The sequence below is a fragment of the Sesamum indicum genome, linkage group LG6 (genome assembly GCF_000512975.1).
Source record: "Sesamum indicum cultivar Zhongzhi No. 13 linkage group LG6, S_indicum_v1.0, whole genome shotgun sequence".
Lineage (NCBI taxonomy): Eukaryota > Viridiplantae > Streptophyta > Magnoliopsida > Lamiales > Pedaliaceae > Sesamum > Sesamum indicum.
In genome coordinates this window covers 8,839,983-8,862,964 of record NC_026150.1, presented here as the reverse complement: position 1 = coordinate 8,862,964, position 22,982 = coordinate 8,839,983, and the positions used below count along the sequence as shown (strand labels likewise).

Genomic DNA, 22,982 nt, shown 5'->3' with positions numbered 1-22,982 from the left:
AGGGGGGGATTTTCTATGTAAAGGATAGGCATAAAGAAGATGGTTAGATCAAGTGAGTCAACTATTCAGAACAAAGATTTTGTTCTTGGTACAAGAATATGAACTTTTTCCCAATTTTTTTAATTTCCGAGTAAATTTTCTTGGATATACTATATTGATATATTATTTCAAGTCATGCCATTCACCAAAGTATCTTTTCAAGTCAAAATTTCAACAATCTTGCTCGAACTCAAACTAATCATACAATAACTATCACTATAAGAAAATCCCTTAACTCGAGCTAATTAACAAGTAAAATCTCACTATTAATCTACATTATTTAATACAAGATATTTACTTATTAATGATTTAACAACGAATTGTTAAAGATATATATTAAGTAATGTAGATTAGCAACGAAAATTTTAATTTGCTAATTAGCTCGATACTAATTTTAGTATCAAATTTCTTCATCTCTATTGAGTTATTTTCTTGTAATGACCATAATACTCTCGTCATATATATAAATTATGACGTGTTTAATTTACGGGTAAACATTCCAAGTAAGTGGCATGAAACCTCATGGGTTATGAGACTCTGATTCTGATTGGAGGAAATTAAAAGGTGAAAGACTTTGTAATTGTGCAATAGGATAGGATGATCGATGAATGAGGATGGACCATTCAATCTTCTCAACCGCCGGCTTACGTAGACGAGTAAAACTACCCCAACATCCTCTGTTTTCAGACACAAATAAAGACAGAGTGAAGTATGTAAGAATCTGTGTGGCATGTTTGAATATGAATGTCGGATGGATGAAGGAAGGGATGGATGGGGTTTAACTGCAACGTCGTCTGTGCGTACCTGAATTTGGACTTTTCTCCCACCAACTTGTCAAACTATGCATGCTTGCTCCCATAAATTGAAGCACCAATTTCAAAGGTTCAACTTCCTCTATTACTAATCCAACTTTTATTTTTCAGACAAAACTGTGCACTTCTATTACATATTTGTTCATCAAAGGCTACAGTTGTTCCCCTCACCAGACAATTGTTTCTTGTCTAGTATATATGTTTGTATGTACTTTGAATATTAATAATATTTTTGCTCATAAAATTACGCTAATTCGATCAAAGGTTCTTGATTTTTTTTCAATACAATATGTTTTTTTTTCCTTATAAATTAATTTTTTAACAAAAAGAGCGTGGTATCATAGGCGGGAGTCTGTTAATACCTGGTGGAAGATGAGATCTGTGTGTGAGTGTCTGAGATAGGAGTGGTCCAAAAGAGGGTCACACTGCCTGAAGACATGCATAGCTTGGATAGAGCACAACGTGACAGTCCATTTCCAAATGATTTTTTAGCTTTATGAGGACTAAGGGTTAAGTATATTTTTCCAACGAGAAGCGAACTCGGACGAAAAAATAAAAAGATTTAAAATTATGAAAATTAAAAATATTTAGGACCAAAATATTACTCTAGAAATAAAAAATACGGGATAAAAAATACATTTAATAAACCTAAGGAGTAAAGTAATAATCTTCCTCCGTACTAATCGATTTTCTAAGAACGGATGGAAGTTGTGCATGTATGTTTGTGGGTTCCAAATTGTTTTATATGTGTGGAAACTTTAATGATTCATGTTATTACGAAAAAGAGTTGTTCCCAAGTATGAGCTTAATTATTAGAAAAAAGGAACCTGCAAATATTGAACAAGATTGAAGCTAATTAGTCAATAAATTCTGGTCTATCCGAAAAATTTGAACAACAAAAGATAATAGAATAATAATTGAAAATTTGTCCTTCAGACACAAAAATATTACCAAAAATGGCTGAATGTAGTAATTAATTGCAGCAGGATTCGTGTTCCCACCTCACCTAATCACCATCTATCCATCCAACCCCTTCTAAATTTATTATTCATTATTATCCATCCAACCCCTTCTAAATACCCCTTCTAATCAACCGGTTAAACTGGACCTATTAATATATAATTATTTTAATTTATAATAATCAACCGGTCACACTATCTCAGGCCAATTCGCACATTTACGAGTGGGACCAAAACTGAAAACAGGTCTACTTATGGGATCAAAAATATAATTTACCTTTATTTTGATTGTATTGACTAACGAAGATAGCACCTGCCATTATCAATTGGACGAAAATCCTTCAATAGTTCTTAAATTGAAAAAAAGAAAACTACATATAGGACTCAATATGCAAATTGGTCTGTATGTGGAACCAAAAATAGAAACAGGTCCACTTATGAGACCAAAAATATAGTTTACCCAAGTAATGACCAAACCATAGAGAAGAATAAAATATAAAATATTTACATAAAACGAAACAAATATTCGTACATCTAATTGAATTCAAGTACAAAATTTTGCATTTGTTCATAAATTTCAACCTTTACTACTAAGTTAATATTTTATTAATGTGCATATTTCGGCAAATAGCATTCTCCATCTCATATTTTAGAATTAGTACATTTTGATCCTTTTAATTACAAAATTTTCATTAATGGTCACATAAGTTACACATTTAATCATTTCATCAGATTTTATTAATATTTTGTTGCAAAATATACGTGCCCATTAATCAGAAGGTCAAAAAGTTAACAGTTACGTGCTTATTATATGATTTTTTTTCACCAAACTACTAACAGATTCTGACAATTAAAAATGAGAACTTTTATCTTTTGTGATCATCAAGAAAATCCCATAACTAATCGAACAAAAAATACACTTACTTTAAAGTACAGGACGAAAAGTAGAATTTTCCTCTGAATCCCTACAATATTGTTGCTATAACGATGTTATTTTCATACGAGCTTTAAATAATTGGAGAAAACGATCAAAATCTCCTGTTCGTGGGCAGGCCCTTGCAAATACATGTCGGCTGTGCTATTGGCATGAGTTGTTTTTTTTTTCTTCTTAAGGGTAAACTTATTATTTAAAAAATTAATAATAAGCACTAATTATAACGGATATCCAACAACTAGCTTAATTCGTTAGTCTTTATTAAATTTTCATCCATCTTTTGTGGTGAACTGACCAAATACCCTTGTGTGCAGTAAATTATAATTTCTTATTTTTTATACCAAAAGATTTTTACACACTAAGTGGGCAATTATCTTACTTCTTCCATTTTTTTTTATAATTTTTTGTTCTTTTAATAAAAAAGAATAAAATAACACAACAAGAGCAAAGTTAACAATTTCGGACTTCCACCAAAGATTATATAATTTCATCAAGTATCAAGGTGTATTGGTAATTTTTCAAACAATGAGTGAGCATCTATAATTATGTCAAACTTGAGGGGAGCTTATTGTTATTTATCCTTTTTTTTTAAAAAACTTTAACTGCATCATTTGATTAATATCTTAATAAATTGAGTAATATATATATCCAATTACAATACTGATATTCGATCAATACATCAACATAATAATAATAATAAAATAAATTATAATAAACTTATAAAAAGTAAAAAAATAAAATACATATACATATAATAAAATTTGAATTCATAATTTCGAACTTCTTCATTAAGACATCATAGGTGCATGAGTTGTTTATGTTAATGACAAAACAAAGGAACTTTTCACTATATAAATGGGCCTATAACATTTTACGAATATCTGAAAAAAAAAAAAAAAAAAAACGAATCTTTGTTTATTTATTTACAACGTAATAAACATGCATATGCTGTAGGAAAATCGACTCTGAAAATTAAACAAGGGACAATTATATTCCATTTATGTAATAAAACGTGACATAAAAGTTTTCAGTGAAATGAATTTTTCCCTTTCCCAGTCAAGATTTTGAAACCATAAAGCTTAAAAGGAGTTTGCAGATTCATTGGATGTTAATTGGAGTTCATACATTCGAATCCGACTAGACGTGTCGATGTTTATTTTATTTTATGTGAATTTATTATAATTTATTATTTCATAGTTATATTAATATTAGTGTATTAATTTAACTGACGTTTTACTCTCAACTTCTTGAAACAATTGTTTTGCAAAAAATTTTGCTTTTAAAAAAGTAATTTTTACATAAAAAATTAAAAGTTGTAACTGAATTAAAAGTGAATAGTATTTGTAAACGGCAGATAAAAAGCTAAAATGGATAGTGTTTGGATAAAAATCACTTCTAAATAAACTTAATTGATGAAAGATTGTTTTGTCTCTATGTGTAAAAGGATACTATTTTTTTATTTATTATTTTACTTGTTGTTTGTCACTAATAATTATCTTTTCATGAAAAGTCATAAATTTTACTTCGATTAGTATTTTATATTTATGTTTTTAAAATATTAAAAAATATATTTAATTTAATAATACTCCCACTAAATGATATGATTGTTGATCCATACACTAATTAAACTTGAATGATTGCGAATATATATATATATATATATATATATTTCACTAATTAGTTCCATTCCTCTTTGCTTTCAAAATATTATTTCGCTACCTTTCTTTCGCTCCTCTCCTTATATAATATGTGAAATAATATAATCAGATGATATAGCACATTAAATATAAAAAAATTAAAATATTAAATATGTAAAAGTGTAAATTTAATTATTATTAAAATTCAAATTATTTGAAAACTCCGATATTGACTTTGAATATACAATTTTAAAAATAAATTAAAAGTGGTAAAGGTGAATTAAGATTATTATAATAAATGTAAAGTAGTCAAAATAAAATTAAATTTATTTATAAAAAATCAAAGCAGTTAAAAATAACCCCAATATGCTTCTAGCTTTTGGCCTAAAAATACTTTTTTTTGTCATTTCAAAAGTAAAAACTGACGTTTCAAACACTTTAAATATGTCTTTTTAAAGCTAGAAGAAAAGCGCTTGCAAACACTCCCGTAATCATGAAATTATCACTTCTATGTAAAAAGAAAAAAAGAAAAACATGTTATAAACTTAGAGAATTCTAAGTTTATCGGTCTATCACTTCTAATAGAATATAATGAAAACAATATGTGTATTTTCCTCCAGATCACTTTCTTATTCTCTCACAAGCTTATTTACAAATGAAATACAGCTCTTGATATTTCTTTAAATACTCATTTTTTCTAATTTTAAATACTCATTTTTTCTTCTCTTTTTTTTTCTTTTTTTTTGAGTAAATTGGGTACCATTACATCACTATGACTTTCAAGGATCAACAGTTGATATATCAATTAATATTAAATATCAATAACTAATCGATACATGACAGTATTATTTGAAAGATGCTTCAATATTGTGGAATTAAATCGAGAAATAAACAAGATATCATGTGATATCACCCTCAGTGTTAAATTTATAGTCAAAGAAATATCATACTTTAAGCTTTTTATTACTTGTCTGAAAATTTCTTTTTTTCCCTAAAACTGAGGTTAATTCAATAAATATCATAGTCAAGTTGGACTCGGAAACATTTTTTCTCAAGAAATACTTACTAGGTGTGAGAAACTTTTACTACCTCAATTGAGTATTTAAACAAATTCAAATTCCACCAAGTATGTATTTATCTCACTTCTGTAAATTTAGTATGATTTTATTTTAATATTTTTAGTTATTTTGATGTATTGATCAAATAAATTGAGATAGTACTGTAACTTGTCAAAGAAATTAGATTCGGTCTTTACTATTCCGTATTCTTTTTTCTCAGTTCGATAAGGTAAATAAAGTTAGCACAATTCTTACATTCTTCCAAGTCATGCTGAATCAAGAAGCCTGATTTTTTTTCCAATAAACAGAAAACCACTATGAACCAATTATACCAAAAGAATATAAATTTAAACACCACTAATGTCAAAAAACAAAATGATACAGAAGGATAACAATAAGTTTATTGTCCAAGAAAATCATTGATATTATCAATTTATCACCAAAAAAAGAAAAAAAGGATCAAAAAATTGGTTAGTATCACAATCATACAATAATAAATCCTTATGCATACATTCTCACTTCCCTATTAAAAATCATCACACACTCTGAGGCTATATGGCAAATTTATTGTTCAAACTGTTAAAACCCCTATGGGCGACATCAACCCTCTCTGCCTTCAAATAAGACTACAAATTGGCCCTAACACAATATTGACACCTTTTCTAACAAAACTTTTGTGGAATTTGTAGACTGGCTTCTATCCACCATACGCTTCAACAATGCGCACCTGATGGTCCAGGAAGCCAAAATATGAACGTAAGCTTCAATTAGATGACTTCTATACTCTGCAGAAGGAAGGAATGAGCAAGAAAGTTCAACAAGCACAGTACAGCCCCGTACGCAATCCAAGCTCGCGGGCTGCAGCTTTTTGTTCCAAATAAAGTCCCATTTTGTGAAACCAGTCTTGGAAGCAGAGCAGTTATAAAACATCGAATGTGTTGGAAAACATGATCAAAATCTAGGCTGCAACATGGCTCCACATCCTATGAGAAACATGCCCAAAATGACAAACAATACAGATGCAGACTGAATATACACCTCCGGAGCAGCTAATCATGGAAGGTGATCGATAGGATTGAAGAAACATTCACTACCACAGAATTACTGCACTTGATACTTCAACAGCCTATCCTTAACAGGTGGCTCCAAGGCAGACATGCATTGTTCCCATGCTCCATTCTTTAGCATCTGTCCATGTTCAAGTTATTCAATAAATCATCACTACTTCATTATCCCCTCTGAGAAATCAAACGCTCAGTAGAAATCAATATTCAGATGCAAACAGCACATTTTGGGGCATCCAGGGGACCAATATGTAGTGTGACCATACAAAAAGGAGGGTGGAGCGGTACATTTCACCTTAAACATCTCTGTTCTTCATTGAACTTACAAAAGATGATAAGTTCCACCCTCGATATCTTATGTTCTGATGTGTACTTTCTTTAAATCAAATGGGAATGGGATACTATATTTTTGTTTGACCATTTTTTTGTCATATGGTTTAGAATATAACAGAATAGGTGGTCTTTGTTCCAAAACATTCTCTATTAAATATTTGACCAAGCAACAAGTATGGGTCCTCATCCATATGTCATGGATAATTATACCGCACTGTTGCTCATGGAAGTTCGGGTCATTATCTAACAATGAGGTAATGGTAATATTTTTGGATGACGTCATCAAAATATGTGACATCACTTTGGGATGCTTACAAAAGTCCATTGATGACCTTATCAAATTCTGTCAAGTTAACTACCCAAAAACGGGTAGCTGTTAGCTGGAGTAAATACAACATACGGTAATGTATTCTCCACAAGAGGGGAGGTTTATATAATTAGCCAAAGTAACAAGGGGGAGCGAAGCATAATTATCTCTAAAATATAAACACGCAGTGACTTACTTGCTTGTATCCGTGCAATATTTGGCAAACTTCATTGTGTAGGTCCTCACTCCTTATTTCCTATGAAGAGAGTACAAGATTAAAAAGAACCAAATTTTACTGTTGCATAAAGAATTAACCACCAATTGATAATACATCACTTACATGCCAACTTGCAATAGCCTTGCACATGAAAACAAGAGAATTTAAAGCCCCTGATGGGTTGGTTCTGACCTGCAAGCCATCAATAACAAAAAAATGAAATGATAGTGCAACCATAATGGTGGTTTGAACCTCAATGGAATATCAAAACAGTAAAATTTTACCATTGCACATAAACCTCTGAAAGCATCTTCTTTCTCTATATCATCACGTATCCTATCACAAGTAAACAGACAATGAGATGCATGGACAATTAAAGGTTTCATTTACAAAGAAAAGGTCAATCATTATCTTACGTTGTTTTGGTAGTGTGCCTAACAGTACAAGATATGGGCATGCTAAATTACAAGGACAACATGCATTATTGTCTGCTCAAAGAATACATCAAGCGAATGCACACAGGTTTTCATGTGTTCTTCACTGTCCGATTCAATCTTTTTTTGCCATACATCAGCTGACTTGCATGAGTTACAAAAGTGTAATTTTAGTCTTTTCTCTTCAAAAACCATATAATGGGTTAACAACCAGCATTTCTATATACAGAGAAAACACTATCCATCACAAGTATAGAGAAAGCGAAATCTTACATGGATAAAGCAATACACCATGGCTGCATGAAATGTTCCATATGTGGTGAGACAAGCTCTGGGCAAACCCAAGCAAGTCTTCCAAGTGTAATGGCACTATTTTCTATGAGTGATTTGTTCAGGCCCTTCACAAAGACAACCAACACCATAAGAAGACCAATCCAGACATGCTTTTCACCAATCTTTTCTATGAGATGAGTTTTATGGCATAGGAACTAAATGATGTTACTCTTGGGAGATTTGTAAGTGGTACATGCACGATCACCAATTAAACGTGATTCTACAACACAAATTAGATTTTGTCTCCTCTCCTATTGGTTGCAGTTAAGAGATGTACTTTCTAGAAAAGGTCCTATTTCACAGAGTCAACTTTATTAAAAAATTGAAAAGCATCCTAATACTAATTTTTGGTGAATTGATGAATATAAAAGCATGGGACATGCAGAAACTTAAATCTTTCTTAACCCAATGTCAGGATTCTAAAAAGTCACAAGAGAAGACCAAAGAGGTACTGGTGTCCAAAATCTTGTCCCCAGGCTTGTCGAACAAGGCAATAATCAAATTAGGAGGGAAGTTGGATTAAGTAGGGTGGCGGCAGCTGCATCCAGTGGGACCCAAAAACAGAAAGTCCCCAACCCCACCACAAAAAAGAAAAGGAACACAGCGGAAAAAAGATCAATATCTCTGGATCCATCACAGCAAAAATCCAGCAAAAGCCAAAAGAAAGAAACCCACATATTAGATTTTCCCAATTGAATCAGTTTCAGAAAAGAATGCAAGTCACCCAAATTTAGACTGCATACTGAGGCCACAAGCAAGAACATCACAAACAAGCAATCAAACACTAAGGACAGATTACCACCTCTGGACGTTGAAGTATTGGGACCAAGCATGAGACTACCATAAGAACTACTGGAGACATCTCCTTGTGAACCTGAAATATAAAATATCAAGCCTCGCCTCAGAAATGAAGTACAAATGGGAGGAAGTTTTTTCCACCACACAAAATGCAGACGATCACCATAAGGAAGCAACCACCTCAAATTTCTAAAGACACATAAATATCCCAATCACCAATAAGATAATTGAAGCGAAAAAGTTGATAATCAATGAACTGTATGATACGACACAAACTTTGCCAGGGGTACCACTGCAGAAAGAAACGTGAAAAATGGGAAAAGAAAAAGGGTTTTTAACACAAGAAGGATGGTATCATATGAAGAGTAAAGGATACCAACACATAAATAAACTAGACACATGTGTAAGTTATATCCATTAATTTGCACTCAGGCACTACTTCCTTGAATTGCCTTCAATGTACCTCCTTATCCATGTGTTGTAAGGTTAAATCACAAATCTATTATGCTAAAGTCAAAAGTTCTGGGAAAGTGATTTTGTGCAGTAAGATAACTGCAATAGATGTTAATTCCTCCTATATATTACCATTTTACAGCAACATCATCCCCGTCTTCTATATATAGGTACTTGGTGACACCAAGGATTTAAATTCATTGTGCATTTGTACAATCACTTTTGCCACTTGGAAAGTGATAGAGCTTCTTGGCAATTTGAATGGCTGAATAAACTAAAGAGAGCACTAAGACCACAAGCAATGTCTTCGTCGCAATTCCATGCTCAAATCCCATGAGAACCAACCTGGAGACATTTACAGCTCAGGAGGCTCAAAGCAACGAGAGAAGAGAAAATGGCAATAGAATCTAGGCTTTGTATGACAATAGAAATGACAGAGCCACCAGTTCTCATACTAGATAGTGATACAAGCATGGCTTTGTACTATTTCAAAGAAAGTATTCCTACACATTATTCAGCAAAATTGACAAAAAATTCATGCCAGACTGAATTATATAGATGCACACTCCACCATTATGGAGTTCATACAATCCAGCGCTGCAGATATAAAAGTTCAACAGTATCATTATCCTCAAAACCCAATTCTCAATTGGGTTTCCAGTTAAGGTAAAAAAAGCATGTAGGGAGGAGCCCAATTACCAAAAAGAATAAAACAAAACACATCAACAACTGAAGAAAGTACCAATTTGTAATGTGATCAATAATCATGCTCAATACTGTCATTGCCTTATTTCTGCCAACCTTGATGATGAGAATAAAGTGCAGTACCTTTATTGCGAGTTCTCCGATAGCCCAGCATGCATTATTGGCAACAGACACAGTGTCCTTCAGCTTTGCGGTGTTCTGATAAGAAACATAGCAATTAAATGATGGGGAATGGAGTTACACAACTAAAGCTATTTAATCAAGGGTGTTGATTTATTTACCAATTGCTTGGCAGCAACGTCCAGAAATTCAGGTAAACGGGAATGCAAATGCACTGGACAAACCTGATCAAATAATTAAAAGAACCCTGAATATCTCACTGCTGCAAGATATAATTTCTAGAGGTAGGGTAAGTTGAAATGGAAACAAGAAGCCTTTATGTTTCAAGTGTGCCAATGGGGAGCAAGAAGAGCTTTGAGAAAAGCATGACAGGTGATGGTATATGGGCCAAGCTTAATTGTGGGACACAAACTCAAACAAAGGAATTCTCAGCTTACTCTAGCAAGGTCCCCAAGCAGCGCAAAAGCACTTTGTCGGACGTCATATGCATCATCCATACAACATTGCAGCAGCAAATCTCTTAAACTACTTTGTGAAACCTACAAAACACAAATATAAGACAAACAATGTTATGGAACATTATTAAACTACAATACAATATACAAAAGGAAAAGGATATTACGAACTGAAGTATATGTTGTTCAAGGTATTAGTGTAAACTCTAAGGAAAGTCTGGTGATGTAGCATGTCAGAGAATATAGCATTATAAACACTGTTATCAAACTTCACCAAAGAACCGTGCAACAAGAACCACAACTCATATAGAAGATACAAAATGACGAAAAGTAAGAGAACAAGGGCCCCGAATATCATTGGCTTCACAGAGCACCTACACTACCCAATTATAATCTTCATCTATCTTCGTTTTTAGCATCTTCTGTTTCTCATAGAATGCTGTATAAAAGAACATCATATCTTAACATCACGTGTCCACCAGAGACATAAGTGGAAGGGGGTTGGTCGGTTGGTAACTGAGATCAGTCTTAAATAACTAACTAGTGAGAAGAGCAGTCCTACGCAATTATGCAGACTATGATGCTGTATTTTGGTGTAAGACATAAGGTAAGTGGAAATACCAAACTCTCTAATCCAGGGCCAAGACCCTCAGCAAGTCCAGAGAGAAGATCCAAGGAGCAAACAATGAACTCTTTATCATACTGCGCCCCAGCCGAAACAGGATCAACCTAAAACCAAAGATCCCACACTTAGCAAAGTTATTACAATAACAAATGAATCAAAATCTGGACAGTTGTGCGAATTGGGCAAGAGAACAAAATCGAAACCAAAACAAAAGTTAATTCAAAGATTACACCAGAGAGTATAGGACTTGATATATTAAAAAGAATTTAAGCATAGCAGGGCAGAGAAAAGAGCAGTTCAGTATTCACCACTGAATAGTGGGTCAATATGGCAATAAGGAGAAGTGCATCCAAATTAAGGTAATCTAAGGAAAGCATTAGCAAGTGTGTCAAATAGCAAGGTTCTATTGTGTGAGCATGTGTCTAGTGACAAACAAATACGGCACGAGGAAATAATGCTACTAGAAGACATGTCTACACGGGAGTAGTGAATGTCAATCAAGTGGCAAAACAAGGAAGCTAAATGACTCAGTGAACAGATCGCATCAATTAAAACCTTTGCCAACTGTTGAGTCTGGATGATGTTTATGCACCTCTGGAACACCGGCTGAGCAAACTGTGAAAATCCAGTACCCAGTGCCTGAAAAGAAACCACATTATTCACTTCCTGGTCTAGGCTTCACACAAATGTAAATGAAATAAAGTATTTATTCAAAAATCTAGAACATCAGAAGTGGTATCCAGTTACCAAACAGTAGAAAACATGCAGTGATGCTATACATGCATGACAAGTGTGTCCTCCATAAGACAAGATTATATTTGCAATGAGACCACTAGGTTCTACATTACAACACAAGAAATTAATAAATGTCATGTCTCTTCTGATGACCATCATTTACAAAATAAATGGAATAATCATTTGCATGCCTCCTAATTATTTGTGCTGAAGGGTTGTGCTTCCATTTTAACATCGGCTAAGAATGTCCAATATTGGAGATTTAGTGTGTAACACACATACAGAAATGATAAATCATTTAATGACTGGCACTAGCAGTATAAGAATGTGAAAGGGCTTTGCCAAGCACTCACGGTTAGAATATTATATGGACCATAAGCATCAAAATCCAACTTGGTACCAATTTAGGGCAGTGTTCAATCTAACCTTACCTCACAATATTATGAAGATTAGATAAGAGTAGTCTCTTGATGTGACTGAATAGTTGTCCCTTAAACATACAGAAATGCTCAAAGACAACTAGAAGTACCTGTGCTATTGATGTAAAACATTCCAAAAGCGGAAAAAGATCTTTGTCAGAGTTTGAAAGTTGCTGCCACTTCGCGATCAATGGGGGCATCAAGATTTCAAGATATTTTGGCTGGAATTACAAATGGAATTAGATCGGCAATATAATTTGGTAATATGATAATGAACGAGTGTGAAAGTAAAGCTTTTCCTCCAATAACTCATCACCGAAACGACGATCCAGATAAGAATAAACGGACACCTCAGCAGGCACAATAGCGCATATCAATGTTACCTGATTCAGTTCCCCTCCAACAGCATCTGCTAATGTTCCAATAGCATCATATACAATTCTAAGGTTCCGCCTCTGCAAAGAAAAATACTTTTATACTACGAGAAAAAAGGAACAGGAAACAGAACTCAGCTCTTATAATCTGTAACCAAGTTCATGCCTAGCCAGATAGCAAGGAGAACAGTGAAAAAAGGCATAGCGAAACAACCTGGTATTTCCCAAATGCACACATCAAATGTTGCAATATGATATCCAGTCGTGGTCCCAACTCTTCTGCAGCCTCCTGCATATACTAAAAAGTTCAGGGACCATCTTAATTTAAATTTCAGTCAAGTGGGATTAAAGAGAGAGAGTGAGAGAGAGGAGGGATCCAAAAAAGACCTCTTCAAGGGTAGCAAATGCTGAACAAGCAGCCTCTTGCACCCGCTTATTATCATCCAATATTCTTCGTAACAGCCCCATAAGAATTTTGTCAAATTGATCATGACCTTCTTTATGCGAAATACCCTAGCACACACAGATAAAGAGAGGTCAATTCCGAAATGTCCTAAATGCATCACAATGATGATGAATCTAGAAATCCTTAAAAGTAATGTCATTTTGGAAACTAAGCAAACAAAAACCAACAATGCAAAACCAAAAGTTATTGCTTTTATATGTTGGTTCCTGAACATTTAGATCCAGGTATCTCTAAGAAAAGTCTAACAGACCATGTTATCTGAAAAATGATCAGAAAAACCCAATAAAAATAAATAAAACAATGAGTGTCAAACAAAAACCTGGAAGTTATTTGAAGAATAAAACATCTGATGGAACTAAAAACAACACGAGAAAGCACTATTTCAGTTCTCATTATCACACTGTAGAGATCAGTTAGAAAAGCGTTCTAATATATTGATGATATGCAGAGCATTCCCTGTTAAGCACATATCACGTGCTGTTGGGCATCTAGCCACTTCACTCGTCAAGAAGGATAAAGGCTCATTTGCCATATATATTCCTCCGGGAATGAGGCAATGATGCTAGTGAAAGCACAAAATAATGCAGAATGAAGATGAAGATTTTGCCATGATTAACAGATCATCTCTACAAAGTAAGTGCTCCATTTAAGGATTGTTTGCAAATTTTTGTACCTTTTGGGAAGTGATAAATTATAGAGAAAACTAAAAGCAAAAATAAAGTGTGCAGAAAACAGAAAAGAGAAAAGGCGGGAATTTTTGGAAGAAAAGATGCTTCATGATCAACTTACTTATAGAAAGACCCATTTGCCTCTAACAAAATGTGGGATTATCAAATTATTGTTAAGGGCTAAATTCTGCAAAGCAACTTGGAGTTATTTACCAAAATAACAGAAGCATGTAGGAACAATTCCCCTACCTGCTTCCAGCTTTTGGCCTAAAAATGCTTTGCATCCAAAAGGTTCAGAAGCAGAAGAATGTCTTTTTTGCTGCACTTGTTTTTAAATTATTTTTTCAACAAAAAACTCAAAAGTGCTTTTTCGTAGAGAATGTAGGCACTCGCTTAAATCATGAGCTTTATTAAGTTATCGCTGCCAATCTAAATTTACACCACTGTAGCCTCTGAAAATTGCTGTAGCAAACACAATAAGCTTTATTAAAATTTATCAAAAAATATGTGGCAACTCAATGCTTCATGTTTGAGAGTCATCTCTTGATTAATTGATATCAATAGCAAACATCATCGCTACATTTGTAATGCATGCCTGTCTATGTGATGCTTAGGTGAATTTACTTGTATCAGTGCCAAAATATGTCCATAATTAAAACCACCAGTGACTGCTGATAAGAAAGTTGCAGAATAAGCAAGATATTGTGTCTTGCTGGTTGGTTGACTCAAAGAAAACAAGCAAAGGGAGGGTTACTTATCTAGTTTAACGAAAGAGATAACTCCATAATTTATGCAAGGATGCAGATTGAATTAGTACATGAATTACTTTCACATCTTTGGCTTTGCACTTTCTTTAAGCGGAATTTTGGCATTTAGCTCCTAATACTTTTCAGCCTTAAGTCAGTTAAACAAACGTTCAAATAACACAGACTAGGTTCCTTGGGTTGCTTTCTTAAGTGCCTACTATGCAATTTCGGAAAAAATATAATCTAAAAACTCATACTCAGGCCATAAGAAAATACATTTCAATTTTATAATCAGAACGGTGAGGATATGTACTCAAGTCTGCACATCTCAGATAAAACTGTTAATACCATTAATTATATGAACTAGGAACCAGGTGCTGCTGTAGTTTATGGATAAAATTAACCATGTTACATAAGAATAATTGCTTTCTCAGAACCAACTTTAACACAAACATTAAGAATCAAGAATGTGTAATTTATGACTTCCACTGATACTTAGAAATATGAAGTGGGACAAGGACAAAAGTTTCAAAATCAAAACACAAACAACTCTACCATAAATTTAAGAAATTACAGACATACGTTTCAATACTAAATAAAAACAATGGATTAGTTCGACCATAATTATCCTGACTTCAACTTCAGCCTAAACAGTAACTTCAAATGTAATGTTCACATCAAAAACACTTTCAAATATCAAGAAACAGGTAGCAAGCACTATAAAACATACTGCTGGGTTCTGCAACACTTTGAAAAAACTTGATTGCTCTCTATTTTCAAACGGAAAACAAGAAAGTTCTAATTTATTACCTGAACAATATATTTGCTGAAACGTGAAAGCGTCCAACAAGATATGCTTCTTATTAAAGGAAACTTGTCATCTAACAGTGGAATAAGAAATGCAACAATCTGCCACAAAAAAGACCAAGAAGAAGAATATAAGTGATCATCCAGATAATTCAGATTGGCGACAAGTGTAACACTATATTATCCATCAGAAGTTGGACTTCTGAATATTGTAAGTACCATAATGAACAAATAAATTTCCAACTAGGACAAAGTATTGATAAATTACGCACAACTACAATAATACACATCAAGAGCCATGAAGAAGGTCTCGACAAGAAAATTTATGTCCTCGAAGAAGGTGTAGAAGGCAAGTTTCTGTGTACGCATACTAGGGGCTAAACTTTGAACATGAGCAATCTCTGGTGCCAAATAAATTGCACAACAACAGAAAGTTACGAAAACCTACATGATGACAGAAGCATATAGCTCATATACAACCTTACTTAATTAGGCTGTGTCCAAGAGAGGAGATCCAGTAAAGTGAAACACAGCTAGAGAAGAAAAAGGATAAAATTAAAATATGGGTCACAAGGCAAGCAAGCAGGCTTTTCAGTGCAAAAAAGGGGTCAGTACACTACTGCACCCAGCCATTAAAGAGATAAGGAATAGAATGCCGAAAACTAAGTTCACAAGTGAAAGGAACCATCGAAAATGGAAGTAGAGAAGTTCTCTGGTATCAAATAATAAATATGCTTCCAGGTCTAAAATCATTTGCAACCTTTGATCCACAGCTAATCAGAATCCAGATATGGCATTACATTATCCTGACCAATCTTACTAATATCTCACCTCAGACAAATGAGGATAGAGGCCATTAATGCAACCCTCGCCTATGGCACCAAGTGCTAAAACTGCAGCTTCCCTGTCTTTCCAAGCTTCATCACCCGTAGATGATAACTTTGCCTGCGGAGTGGTGTAAACACAAAAGATCTGTAAGCTTGAGACCTTGGAAGAAAATAGCGACAGGATCGGGGAAATATCATGCAGAATACTACAAAGCCAAGTATGTGCCTTTCATGTTTATCATGGCACATTATGTTTATCAAACAGCTTCTGGTCAATAATTGCTAGAGAATAAGATCCATCTTTTATATTTGGTTAAGCATAAAATTAAAAACATTAAGGGGCATGATGCAACCTGAACTACTTAAGGCACATAGTCAGTCAACTACATCTACTGTTCAAAAACTACAGTAACTTGATTACTGCTTTTAGAATTTCATTACTCAAAGAAACTACAGCATTTTATATTCTTGAAGATATATACATTATATAAGAAAATAACTAAAAGCGCCACAGCTTTGTTTGCTGTGCATAAAACATTCCTAGAAAGAGTGAGTTTGGGTGCATCAAAGTTCAAACACATACACATCCCTACTTGATATGCTTTTAGTCGTCCTACCATGAATTAGTTAAAAAAAATTATGCCCACTGATTCGAGTAAATCATAGAAAAATACCATACATACGGTTCTTATAGAATCAAGTCAATGCAACAACACCCACAATATCCAATATATGTACAAAAATGCAGAGAATCTCCTTGAGTGAGCTCAAATCAGGATACAAACCAAAAAGCCAAATTTACCAACCACACATCAACCAACAGATTCCTATCAGGACGAAAGGAACATACAGTAGATAAGATAGAAAGGAAAAAGAAACTGCAGAAACTACACTACTTTAGATGCATCTTAACCACCTGGACAATAGGCATCAAGGTGGGCAAAATCTCATCCCCAAAAACATTTGAAAGAAAATCCAGAGCAGCTGCACTGCATTTACGTAAATTCCAAACATTCACAATGTCATCATCCTGCAATTACAAAATCCAAGCAGCCACATCAAGAATACTGTACTAACTACTTGAATCACTAAAGGATCCAAAGCAAGGCAAAAGGACTGAGCATCTAATTATGTTGCGCAACCAGTGTTGAGGTCACCCATTCCTCTCCAACCACACCCTAGAACAAATGGTGTAAACAAGTATACTTACATCATCTTCAACGTCCTCCGATCCATGAAACCGTGAAGAATGAAAACGAGGCTTCAGATCCTGCATGAAATAATTGCCATGAGCAATACACAGTATATCAGCATGGTATATCAAAAGCAACATCTAGAAATGCAACTGAACCTGATCTCGATCTGGAAGAGATCCATCCTCCTGCAGACATCGTGAATAAGAAAAACAGCATTAATTTTCAGAAAATGTATGGTATTAACATGACTTCAGAGAATGGAAGAGAAATAAACCTCAGCTTCTAGAAGAGATTCATCATCGTCAGCATACGCCATGTTTGATAGCAAAATCTACACAAATTGCATAAAATAATTAAAATACAGTAAACAATTGGCATACAATTAGAAAGAGCAAAACTCTCATTGGAGCATGAAGCATACTGGTATTAGACGCGGTAAAAATTCTCTCAAGTTTTCAGGTGGCAATTCAGCTTCGCAGTAAGCGGACCTGTTAAGAAATGTGAGCTACTTGAGTACAAGAGGGAAGTCATTACTCAAGGGTTGTCAAAACCAATAAAAACCATGTCAAAAAGGTGAATTTTGAACAAATAAATGCATAAGCAAACAACAGATGAACACAAGTCCTGTTTCAAAAGGCAATATAGCTAGTACCAGTAGACGACATGAGAGTGAATCATTCGAAGCAATAAGTTAGTCATATAGTTAAAATATAACTCAAACACTCTAAAAGAACTTCTAGCACATTTCATCCAAGTAATATCCACCAGTGCATAAAGTTAATAAATCTAGGCTCTCTAAACTCCACCCAAGAGCTTCGTAATCTCGTTCTTCCTCATTTCAGTAAAAGGGGGACAGACCTTCAAAATTCATGACCTTCCAAATTGTAGCTGAGCATCTACTGTACATACTGAAATATAAATTGGAGATGATCCTAGCATATGACAATCAGCTAATCGACATGTAAACCACTTCTTGAAGGTCATGGCATCATCTTCCAGTGAATGCTCCCCATTAATTGGAAAACTTTCGGGCGGTTCATTGTCATACTACGGACTAACAATCTAGAACTGTTACATGTGTGTGTTTACAAAAAGATCCCAATATCAATGCAACCCAATCTGATAATAATCAATCAAAGTATCTCTTCCTTACCCTGAAGGACTTAAGAGAAATCCCCTAGTTTCAAGACCACAAAATAAATTTTCATATAGCCAACTTGAAAAATTTCCAAACCAAAGTTCTTCTCTCAGCACAAAGACGGATCTGATCAAGGTATCCATAGTAGAAATAGATTAAAAAAACTAAACTTACAAAATCCCATACTACTTACCAGAACTCAAGAAATTTCAAATTTAAAAATACAGATATCCACCTTGAAAACCAATATCTACAAACTGAACCACAATTCACAAAACAGAAAGAATAACATAATGCACAAGAATTTCAAGTCATCCTCGGATACATAATCCCTTGATGGCTTGATGGATAGACTAAAACATACAGAAATGTAGTCTAAAGACCAACAAGTTACCAGAATTCACAGGCTTCGAGAGCCACTTCCTCGTCAGTATCCTTGTTGACTAGCAACATATATTCGATTACATTCCTTAGATGTGGCTGCAGTTTATATTAAAATGGTATTACGAACAATAGCAGAGATACATCCTAAGTATTACAAATCAGGAGCTAATACACCAAATCAGTCATGCAAAAAGTATCAAAAAAGATGTGAAGTGTGGTAACTTTTACAAGTATACACAGCATTTGAAAAAGTGAGGTTGCCAAGAAGAAATCACCACCTCCAAGACAGCAGAACGCACTTCAATTAGTTGAACAAATGCAGCACATACCTGTTCAGAAGAAGGGCAAAAGCTAAGTGGTAGTCCTAATAATCAGTTCAATTGAGTGGGATAAAAATTGGAAAATCCTTGAAAAGTTACAGGATAAACTATAAGTAAGAAAAGATGTGATTCATGTTGAAAGACATCAAGGAACAACCAGAAAAAGAAAGGGATTACTACATAAGTAGCATCGTATCTACTGACATAACAAGCTTTACTCTCTAAATGTGAACCAGGACATAAGCTGATCTAGATTTGCAAACAATCAATAATGGAACATAGTATATCAAGAGAAAAGTCAATCAAATTTCCAGACAAATACAAAACAAAGAAATAAGAGATACCGGTAATCACAAAAAGTGGTCAATATGCCTATTGCCAGCAAAGGTGCAGAAATCCACAAGTTGTACGGAGCAACCTCAGAAAACAAATATTGGACATTCAAACATCCAAGAACAGGACAAGTACATACACAGCAAATCAGAACCCATGTGCAACAAAGTCCAGCTCACAAGCAGTTTGTTCAGAATCATAACTGGCTCAAAAGCAACCTGGCCATGCACATGGCACTGTGAAGAAGTTTTTGGAAAGAAAACTCTTAAGAACACATGATTCAGCTTTTAGAAACTTGAAAATAAAAAATGTGAACCCAAAACCCTGTTATTCAAACTCCAGAGCCAGGCTCCACCAGACCAAAGGCTACACGTCTCACTTTACTAAGTAAATAGAAGTTATATGGCCAATATCTTTAACATATGCCGGTGAACAATTCTCAATTCTCCAGGAAACAACTAGCTAAGTTAAGCACAAAATCCTTCAGAAAAGTATACACAATGGTGTATCTAGTTCAATTCCACAACTATGTTTATAAGCATAATTATCAAAAAGTAAAAACAACACAAAGATTAAGGAAAGCCAACATAAGGCTAATACCTCAATTCAGCTTAAACAATGTGATGTATGAGTAACAAAGTGTTTTAGGAGAAACAAGAGCAAGGTCTGTTATATTGGCGAATTATATCAAATAATGCTGATACATTTTTCAATAGAGATACAATGGCACATATTTACAATATTTACCAATTCAAAACACCAACTGAAAGAATCCTTACCAACTTCCGAACCTCTGGAGAAGGATCATTGGCAAGAACAAACAATCCTTGCAAGTATTTATCCATAGACAAATATAGAACCTGCAAATTTGTCCAAATTATCAAAACAAATTTGTCATTTTTGGAAAACCAGCACAATTAGAAGATTGGAATGTAATGATTTTAAGCCTAATAGAGCTTACTCACAGTAGGCATTAGCATAATATACTGATTCACCGAACCCAATGAAAGCTTTCTTAGTGTAGTATGCGGAGACTGGAAGAGCTGTTTGCATAGGAAGGAAAAGAAAATAGTAAGATATTATGAGGTCTTGGATGAAAGATTTTTCCGTCTTCTTTTCTGGTGAAATTGGGTGGATGCGAAAAGAAGAAATCATTAGAACCTGTAGGAATCTTGGAAGAAACGCATTAATAGGTCGTTCAGATAACCCAGGAATATCAGAATCAAGAACTTGGGGTGCATCTTCACAAATCTACATACAGATACATCAACAGAGAATTAGATTTTGCACTTTCACAGATTCTGTTTTCAATTTCACCTTCTAAGAACTACATATTAAACTGAACCTTTTCTTTTTCTTAATCAGCTTAATCTCCGTAGAAAGGAACAAGCCCTCCCAAATGAAACTCAGTTATGTAGCTTTAAGTTTAGAGGACTATATTTGCCATCACCATTAACATTCGATTACATAACCAGCTAGACAACTGCCTTTCTAAGTTCTTGCATCAATCACATTGCATTTTTTGAGGCTGTAAAAGAACTTAATAGTAGCTTCTAAAACACTTTTTTCAGATAATCCAAAATAGCACATAGTCAATGAGACAACTCACTTTGAAACAAAAACAAAATTGCTTGCATAGCCTTCATATGTAACCCAGATGCAAAAGAAATGTATACCTTCGACAATGCATCCATAGCACCTTCCATGTGACTGACATCATTACTATCCAAGCACTTCACAAGTGCATGTAGTAATTCAGGCCATCCCCCAACTCCTCCAATCTGAACAAAAGTACTAATGATGGTCCCAGCTGTAGATCTAATTTGCCTATCTGCCGCTCCCATACAAGGTAACAATTCCGATTTTATGTATTGTTGGTTTGATGGTGGCATGGTTTTCAATGCAGTTCTAAGGTTGTTTTTCAAAAGCAACCCTGCTGCTTGTCTTACCTCCACTGATTTTCCCTGTTACATGACATTCACCCAAATTTCATTACTAAAATAACAGAAATTCCACTCTTAATGGCTAGTTAACATCAGATATGTAAGTTTCGTTGTTGCTCACAAGATCTTATCAACCACACATCAATAAACCAGGTAATATCATGGTTTCGAATAGTTGCAGAATGTCAATCAATTTAAACTATACCTCTCAGTCTCCTACTACTGTAACAAAATCTATACCTTATTAACCCACTACGCCAGTTAAATTTGATAGAGCTCACAAGCCAACTATTTTCTGTTACTTTTACGCCCAGTTAAATTTGATAGAGCTCACAAGCTAACTATTTTCTGTTACTTTTTCATATAATTCGCTATCAATCCTTACTCTTTCCATATCAAGGTAAATAAAAGGTTTATAATCTCATACTATTTCCAATTATCCTTATTGACAGTTCCAATTCCAGCATATCTCGTCAAGTGTAATGGTACAATTTGAGGGATACAGAGGATAACCAATTCTAAAACCAACTAGAAGTTATTATACTCAATTTTAATTCACATTCATGCAAATTACAAAGCACCCGTATTCTGCTGGTGTTCGATATAATTCTCCAATAGAATAGTTGATAACGGCAGTCCAACTTAAGCAGCATTGTCCAGAAACGAAAGAATCCTCTTAAACCCTAACAGGCCTAGCCTTCCACATTCAAACTTTCCTCCACGTGTTAGAATAAAAGACGCTAAGTTCGCAACATCATACATCATAAAGCATTTATCACCCAATTCAACTAACCATACGCAAAATTATGCTCTAATGACCTCTAAATTCCAAAACAAGCTAACATCAATGGTTCAGAAAGCAAAAGAAAACCTCAGCCCGCGCTAAAATGAAGGCTAGGTAGTTATTGAAATCGGGGAACTGAGAGTAGTGTTGCAGCCTCTGCCAAATCATCGACTTGTCATCGGAGGTGGGAGCCATCTGCTGCTCCAGAAGCCCACAGATCTCCCTCAGACCATCCTCCTGCGGCTGCCACGTCGACGCTTCGCCACCGCCAGCACCCGACGCCATTCCTCTCTTTCTCAAACACTAACTACTCCGATTCTCCAAACCTTTCGGTTAAAAACAAATAATTGATCGGAGGAAGTAAACCCCACGCAATATTCCGACAACAACTCAGAGAGAGAAGAGCAGAAGCAGAGCCGATGACGAGATTGAAGGCTCTGTACCGAGGAGACGGAGAAGAGAGACCGAAAACTGTATAGACAGAGATTTGTGGGTTTTTCGCTTCCAAGAGTTGGACAGCCAATTGTAATTTTTCAAGGCTAATTTTTCTTTTAATTTG

At 34.5% G+C, this 22,982-nt stretch overlaps 1 protein-coding gene across 2 annotated transcripts; it reads right to left on the bottom strand.

The window, feature by feature from the left end:
• LOC105164146 (transportin-1-like) lies at nt 5,819-22,938 on the bottom strand. Of its 2 annotated transcripts, none has more exons than XM_020694654.1 (29): nt 22,511-22,938; nt 21,373-21,660; nt 20,858-20,947; nt 20,662-20,739; nt 20,476-20,556; nt 19,322-19,372; nt 19,054-19,139; nt 17,943-18,009; nt 17,796-17,852; nt 17,677-17,706; nt 17,536-17,595; nt 17,242-17,355; nt 16,330-16,443; nt 15,502-15,600; nt 13,199-13,324; nt 13,026-13,109; nt 12,821-12,892; nt 12,548-12,658; nt 11,839-11,922; nt 11,280-11,387; nt 10,641-10,742; nt 10,365-10,427; nt 10,207-10,281; nt 8,930-9,001; nt 8,068-8,192; nt 7,645-7,696; nt 7,484-7,552; nt 7,340-7,399; nt 5,819-6,627 (listed from the first exon to the last, which is right to left on the bottom strand). In XM_020694654.1, exons 1-29 carry the CDS (start codon nt 22,706-22,708, stop codon nt 6,541-6,543), a joined length of 2,703 nt encoding a protein of 900 aa, XP_020550313.1. In that variant the 5' UTR covers nt 22,709-22,938; the 3' UTR covers nt 5,819-6,540. The 2 variants fall into 2 exon arrangements, with proteins under 2 accessions (XP_020550313.1, XP_011081033.1); XM_011082731.2 differs by having other exon boundaries at nt 13,026-13,100.